This window comes from Loxodonta africana, chromosome 17 (genome assembly GCF_030014295.1).
Source record: "Loxodonta africana isolate mLoxAfr1 chromosome 17, mLoxAfr1.hap2, whole genome shotgun sequence".
Classification (NCBI taxonomy): Eukaryota; Metazoa; Chordata; class Mammalia; order Proboscidea; family Elephantidae; genus Loxodonta; species Loxodonta africana.
This window is the reverse complement of record NC_087358.1, coordinates 74,062,377-74,070,145: the sequence shown is the minus strand read 5'-3', so window position 1 is coordinate 74,070,145 and position 7,769 is coordinate 74,062,377. Positions and strand designations below refer to the sequence as shown.

The 7,769-nt window shown below is 45.2% G+C and overlaps 1 protein-coding gene across 1 annotated transcript; it reads right to left on the bottom strand.

Annotated features, from left to right (window-relative positions):
• Window positions 1-5,713: 5,713 nt before the first annotated feature.
• On the bottom strand, window positions 5,714-6,636 carry CCDC70 (coiled-coil domain containing 70). The gene has a single exon (XM_003412574.3). It carries the CDS (start codon window positions 6,634-6,636, stop codon window positions 5,962-5,964), a length of 675 nt encoding a protein of 224 aa, XP_003412622.1. The 3' UTR covers window positions 5,714-5,961.
• Window positions 6,637-7,769: the final 1,133 nt, after the last annotated feature.

The following is a 7,769-nucleotide window of genomic DNA, read 5'->3' as shown; positions in this document are numbered from 1 at the left end:
GCAAAACCAGCAAAGAGTATCCATATATATACAGAGAGATATTTATATCAAGGAAATATCTCATGCAGTTGTAGAGGCTGGAATGTCCGAAGTTCTTGGGTCAGGATAGAGGCTTCTCCTATGCACGTAGCCGCAGGGGCTGGCAAAGCCAAGATCGGAGATCAGAGAGCCGGGCTCTTTGCTCACAAGCTCCAAAGATTGATGAATCCCAAGATTGGCAGGCAAGACCACAGGTAAGTTGCTACCTCAAGTCCCGAGAACCAGAGGTCAGATGAGCAGGAGTCAGCTGTAGGATTCAGCATGAGCAAAATCCTCCAAGCCTTGCCAGAATGCCTTCTTACATTCAATGCGGGCCATGCACCCAAGGAAACTCCCTTTTAACTGATTGGCTACTCACAGCAGATCGCCATGGGGGTGATCATATATCAAATCTCAACGGGGAAGTGATCATGCCAGTATACAATTGCCAAAACACAGAATCATGGTCAAGTTGACACACAATCTTAACCATCACAAACGGTGAGAATCGTTGCACAGCTCGAAGAATGTAATCAATGTCACTAAATGGTACATGTAGAAACTGTTGAATTGGTGTATGTTTTGCTGTGTATATTCTCAATGACAACAAAATAAATAAAAATTAAAAAAAAAAAAACAGCAACAACAAAAAATTACAGCCAAGAAAATCCTATGTAGCAGTTCTACCCTGTAACAGATGGGTCACTATGAGTCAGAAGAGTCTCGACAACAACAGGTTCAGTTTTATAGAGATGTAAACGGATTTTAAAAGGATATTAAATGGAAATTTTTGGCTGAAGCACCAACCTGTCCCATTGCTGTCGAGTCAATTCCGACTCACGGCAACCCTGCAGGACAGAGTAGAACTGCCCATTAGGGTTTCAAAGGCTGCAAATCTTTACTGAAGCAAACCGTCACATTTTTCTCCCATGGAATGGCTGGTGGGTTCAAACCACTATCTTCAGGTTAGCAGCTGAGTGCTTAACCAAAGCGCCATCAGGGCTCTAGGCTGAAGCACCAGGGAAGTATAAATACTAAGTTCCAGAAGAGGTGCTAAACCATATAATTTACCAAAACCCAAAAACCAAACCCACTGCCAGAGAATTGATTCCTACTCTTAGGGTTTCCAAGACTATAAATCTCTACGGAAACAGGCAGCCACATTGTTCTCCTGTGAGATTCCAAAAACCATTTACATAACTCTTAAACAGTTAGTACCTCACCCACACTGAAGGTACTAAAAGATCAAGAGTAGGAAATTTCTGGCCTGCTTAGTTTTAAATTTTCCATGATTATAATAAGATATGCCACTTGGAATAATGGGGATTTTTTTTTCCAGTATTATTTATTCACTCCAATTAAAAAAAAAATTTTTTCCTTTAAAAACATCTGCACTTGGTCTCTCTTTTTGTGAGAGAAGAGTTTAGGACAGGCCCTTCTTATATCCTGACCAAGTATCTCAAGTCACTGTCCCAAGTCAGTCACAGGGCTGGCTCCTGAAGGCTTTCCTGTGGAGGGCTGTGGGGGACACCCACACTGCAGACACTTCCATAGCATTCCATTTTAGGATTTATTCTGAGGGATACTGTTGCCAGTTGTCTCAGATACAGGCCAAAGGTCAGATAATGTTTGCTCAAGTACATTCACATGACCTTGCCTGTCTAAACATTTAAAATGAAATACATTACTGACACTGGAAGCTAAGAATTTACCAAATTCCTGATAGACCAGAATGAGAAATAAATCGTTCAAGGTTACGTCTATGAGGCAAATGGGGGTGAAAGGATCCAGAATTTATTGAATGTTGTATAATGTGCTAGGAATATCAACATATAGCCTCTTTTGAACCTCATAACATAATCAGAAATCAGGAAGAAATTTGTCAAAAGCTGTTCTCAGGAATCTTAACCACTCTGGTAAGGTACAAAAAAAGAAAAACAAAAAAAAACTAGTTGCTGTGAAGTTGATTCTGACTCATGGGGGTCTCACGTGTGTCGGAGTAGAACTGTGCTCCACAGGGTTTTCAGTGGCTGATTTTTCAGAAGTAGATCACCAGGACTTTCGTTTGTGGTGCCTCTGGGTGGACTCAAACCCTCAACCTTTTGGTTAGTAGCTGAGCACTTAACCATTGGCAGCACCCAGGGACTCCTTTGTGTAGGTCCTAATCCCTCTTGAATGACGGTGTCTTATAAAGGGGGAGAGTAGATATGGAAACAGAGTCATTCGGGGGAAGACACCATGTGAAAATATAGCTACAAACAGCAAATGAACTCCAAGGATTGCTGGCAGCAACTAGAAGCCAGGAGGCATGGAACAGTTTTTCTCTCAAAACCCTCAGAAGAAATCGACATGGCTGATACCTTGATTTGGACTTCTAGTCTCCTGAACTGAGAGACCATAACTTTCTGTTCTTTAAAGCCACCGCATTGTGGTATTTTGTTATGACAGTCCCAGGAAACTAAGACAGAAAGGGTGCTGGCTACACAGCTTGTTGTTGGGTGGCAATGAACAAGGAGAAAGGTAGAGTTCACCCAAGTGTTGACCAAGCTCTGGAGAGCTTGCCCAACAAGGAACCAGTAATCCAACATGTCCCAGACTACACTCTTCATCTCCTCCCCATGAAAAACCCCACTCCTCCTCTTCTGCCTCTTCTTAGTGATGGACACAACCATTCCCTCATTGTCCTTGTCAGAAACTACATGCTATCTTTGACACCTGCCTCTCTCATACCGCCAAAATTTAATTCATTCTCAAGCCGGAGGAATCTGATCTGCCTCCCAATAGCTCCCCACGCTGCGTGCTCCTCTCCACATACGCTCCACCGTTGCTTGGGGCAGGGCACCATCATGTCTTATTGGACACTGCCTCAACCTGCTGAGTGATCTAGCTATTCCTCCACTCCAGCCTCCTTCTTTAGATAGAAGTGCGGCTCCAACTTTAAAGTCCACAAAAACCACCGGGGGACCTTGCTAAAATGCAGAGTCTGACTCAGGAGGTCGGGCAGGGCCTGAGATTCTGTATTTCCAACAAGTTCCCAGATAAGGCCAATGTTCCTGGTCCATGGACCACACTTTGAACATCCAGTATGTCTTTTATAAAATTAAAACCTAAACGTCTCATTCCCTTCCTCAAAATCTGTCAGTGGTTTCTTATTGACCACGAGGCTTTACGTCATCAGTTATCTGTCTTCTCGTTCAACTCATTGTTCTATATTGTCCTGTTTTGATGGCTAACTTGGCTAAGCTATGGCTCTCAGTGGTTTGGCCAAGCACTAGTCTGGTTGCTGTTCCATAATGTAATCATTTACCATAATGTAATCTAATAAAATGTAACAGTTGAGAAGGGAGTTTCCTTAGGGTGTGTTCTGCCCCCAAACTATAAATCTATATTTTGGCAGAATGTGCTCTCTCTCTCTCTCTTCGTTGCCTGATCTACAGATTTTGGGGTGCAAGTCTGCAGGAGAGCATCTCCAGCTTGCCAGCTGACCCATGGATTTTGGGTTTGCCAGCCCTTACATCACATGAGACAATCCCTTCAAGTAAATCTCTCTCTCTCCCTCTTCTCTCTCCCTGTCTCTGTGTATATCACCGATTCTGTTTCTCTAGGGAAGCCTAAGACACCCATGTTCACTGAAGCAACTGCAGTTCCTCAAACTGCTGCACTTCCCTGTGCCTTAGCCTTTCCAGTGCTGTTCCTACTGCTAGAATGTCCTTCTTCCTAGCTTTCAGTTCCCCTTCTGCAGCAAATCCCTACTTGACTCTGAGGCTTTGCCCAAACATGACTTCCTCTGGAAAACAAATCTGACCCATCTACCCACCCACCCTCCCAGAGTAGGTTAAAAGACACCAAAGGAGCACTCCATGAACCTGTCTCTCGTAACTCTCACTGCCTGTTTACCTGCCCATCTCCCCACCAGGATTTTAAGAGGTCCATAACTTGGACATTGAAAGTTCACTGATGTTTGCTGGATGAAAGATGGAATCAGAGGTACAGCTCCTCAAGTCATCTGTCACAAAGACAGCTGTCTTTCAAGATGGTTCTGTGGGATGTTGTTCAGGGGTCATTTCTACTCATGGCATACTCCCACTCTCTGCCTCCATTTGGTTTACCTTTCTTTGGTCTTATGGTCAACAGTCTTCTATTTTTGTCTTTGATGGAATCACTTGGGAATGCTGAGCTTGCAGGTTCTCACTGTGTTGGTGTTCCCACCATACCGTGCACCATAAGTGGACAGACCTTCTAGAGTGTGAACACCCTCTATGGTGTCTCTTCCTGCATCAGATTCTCCACACCAGCATTTTTCTCCCTCATTGGCTTGCTGAAGTCTTTGTCCAGGGGCCCATGAGAAGCCGAGGATGCAAGGGTAGGTGTCTGACAAAGAAAAAGCTGCTCCTATCTACTGCCTTAGCTCTGATTACTCTGGGGTAAGCCTGGCATTCCCCAGGGACCTTGCAGGGGAACCAAACTTTCCCAGAGCCCTGGAGGTCCAGCTGCTCCTGGGAGTTGGCCCACCTTCTTGGTATGGGGAAGGCTTGCTCAGCACATCTAAGGGAACTTTGTAAATTCCCCCACCTCTCCTCTCCTTGTCTCTCCACCGCCACCCCAAACCACAGCAAAATCCCAAACTGCTTTAAGTCTCATTGAGCCCTGACACCATTGTTGGCCGAGCTCCTCTAAAGTCATATTCCACGGAACGGGGCTATATTAGAAAAGGACTGGACCATGAGTCAGACCATCTGGGTTTAAGTCCTGGCCCTTGCATTTACTACTTGCCTGGCCACGTGCAATCATTTTGCTTCTCTAGGTCTCAGTTTCCTCATTTGTAGAATGGGGTTATATGCCTTCCTTATCAACCCACAGAGTTGTGGTGACAGCTGGGTGAATCAGTGAATGTGAAAGTGCTTGCTGATAGTGGGGGACCCACAAAGGCAGGTAATCAGATGTGTTAATAATAAGGATGAATTAGGGCCAAGCAAAGGGAAAGCAAGACATGCCTGACTTGATATTTCTTACTCCCCTCTTATAGACATTTCCATGACAATCCCCATAGAGACCGTTTACTCTCCCCACCCCCAGAAGAAAAGTTGGTCACATAAGTTGCTGACCACACTAGTGTAAATCCATTTAATATGCTACCTCTCTGGGGCATTTTAATTTTTAAAAAATCAATGGCACGAAGGAAACCCAAAGGAAGGAATTTGTAACAAAAAACCCAGGTGTGGTGAAACTCGTGTGAGTCTCTTCTTCAGGGAAGGTCGGTATTCTGTGGGGTGTGCTCTTGAGTCCCAGTGTACTCCCAAGGCACCTTTCTCATGCTGACAGAGAATGGGCAGTTGAGAAATTTGGTGGGGACCCAGGTCTACCAGCAAGTGGGCTGTTAAAAGCTTCTGCCTGTGTGGCTGAAATTGCCTGTCAGCAAGGAAGGGGCACAGATGAAATGTTAACAACTTTGTGGCCTTTTCTGGAAAGCTCTCAGCCCACCCCAGGCCTCCAGGACTGTCCAGGGTGGAGGAGAGATAATTGTCCCACAGTGACAGGAGCAGGGACGTCTCAGCCCCTGTCTGTCTTGATGTGTTTCTAGCTGCTATTGTCTCAGCCCAACCCCTCTCCCCCCATTCTGACTCTTAAAGAGAGCAACAGTGTGTCCAATCACAAACACCACCCATGCAGATCTCTCATGGGGAACTGCCTGGGACCAAGTTCTATGGACAACAATACAGCCTGTAGGATGGGACTGTGACCTTGGACAGTCACAAAACCTGGGAAAAATGGAACTGGCCTCCCTTGAAGAAGTTGGTCTTCCAAACCTCCCCTCAGGATTTTATTAGATCTTTCAAAGCGAGGAGACAAAGAAGTACATATTTTCTCCAGTACATGGGGTCACCCTGGACTTGAATTTCAATCCAGCAGCGTCTGTACCCCATGCACCTTCCTTTCCTGTACTCACGCCCTGCCTCGGAAGAAGGCTGGTGATCGCAGCCCTTCTTCCAGCATCAGCTCCACATGGCGGCCACCTTCTACCCAGAATGCTTTCTCTTCCTCCCAAAGGGCGTTCTCTTCCTCCCAGAGGGACTTCTTATCTTCCCACAGGGCCTTCTCCTCCTCAAGGAGGGCTCTTTCCTCTACCCACAGGGCTTTTTCTTCTTCCCACAGGGCCTTGTCCTCCTGGAAAAGGTTCCGGTCTCTTTCCCATAGGGCACTGTCCTCTTTCCAGAAAGCCTTATCTTCCTTCCAGAAGGTGCGGTATTTTTTCCAAAAGGTTTTCTCTTCTTCCCGGAAAGATTTTTCCATTTCCCAGAAAGTCTTTTCTTCTTTCCAGAAGGTTTTCTCCTCTTCCCAGAAAGGTCTCTCCCCTTCCCAAAAGCCCAAGATCTGGCCTCGGAAAGCACGGATCTTGCCTCGGAAACTCCACATCTCTTCCCTGAAGTCTTCTATTTTCTCACGGAAAATTTTCATCTCATCCCGAAAAGCCTTTTCCTCCTGCAGTTTGTGGATTAGTTTCTTCCGGCGAATGTTGGGAGAAGAGACCACTAGTGACCGGAAACAAGCAAACCCCATCCATTTGCTCACCTTGAAGGGAAACATCTTCCTAGGCAGCCAGAATGCTGGAGTGGCCATGATGGAGGACGGGCTGTTGGCCAAGTCCAGGTCACCTGGTCAAACCCTGTGGGGGCACCAAAGAGAACATGTTCATGAGTACCACGTGCTGGGGGGAAAGCCACTGGGTCTATACCATTTGATTAGAGAAAATTATTGATATCTTTGCCCTGTTGGTAGTGTTTGTGAGGGACAGGCTTTGGTAGAGAAACATGTTGGGTGGTCATGGCTTTGGGGTGAAGAGATGGTCAATACATTCAAGCTTGAGGTTGCTAACAACATAGGTTCTCAGGCAACAAAGACAGCAGGGGTATCAAAACACTTAAATGTGACAATCATGTAAAAATTGTTTTGTTTTTCTCAATAATAAAGTTATAAAACCCAAAAATCATTATTATTATTTTTACATCAGTCAGAAGTAATTTCAGGTTTTGGCAATCTCACCTGGGAATTGCTCATAATCTTATGGACATGCTCTCAGTAGAGTGCCACACATGTGAATGTCTTCTGTCACACGTTGTTATGAATTGTATTGTGTCTCCCAAAAATTTACTTTGAAGTCCTAACCCCTTGTACCTGAGAACATGACTTTGTTGGAAACAGGGTCTTTGAAGATGTTATCAGTAACATGAGGTCATACAGGAGTAGGGTGGATCCTAATCATACATGACTGATGTCCCTATAAAAGAGGAGAAAAAGCACAAAGACAGACATATATGGAGGAAAGACAGCCATGTGAAGATGCATCTCCGGTTCAAGAAACACCTTAAACTGCCAGAAGCTGGGAGAGAAGCAAAGAGAACATGGCCCTGATGACATCCTAAATTCAGACTTCTAGCCTCCGGAACTGTGAGACAACATATTTCTGTTCTTATAAGCCATCCACTTTGTGATATTTGTTACATGGCCCTGGGAAACTAATACGCAAGTCACCCGGGAAACAGAGTGACCTGACCAAGGGGATTCTGTCTTAGTAGAAGAATCTATTTTAAAAACAGAGGTTTAAAAGAAAAAGGTTGAGAGACAATACCAAATGTGGGTGAGGATGGGAAGCAAGAGGGACTCTCACCCAATATCAAGTAATACTGAAGACACCTCCCATCCAGTCCCACTCCCAGGTACACCCTAAAGAAGCTTATGAATTGTGACCAGGA

What these genes read in the sequence shown, in the direction of transcription:
- CCDC70 (XM_003412574.3), bottom strand. Translation starts at nt 6,636, where the DNA reads ATGGCCACTCCAGCATTCTGGCTGCCTAGGAAGATGTTTCCCTTCAAG.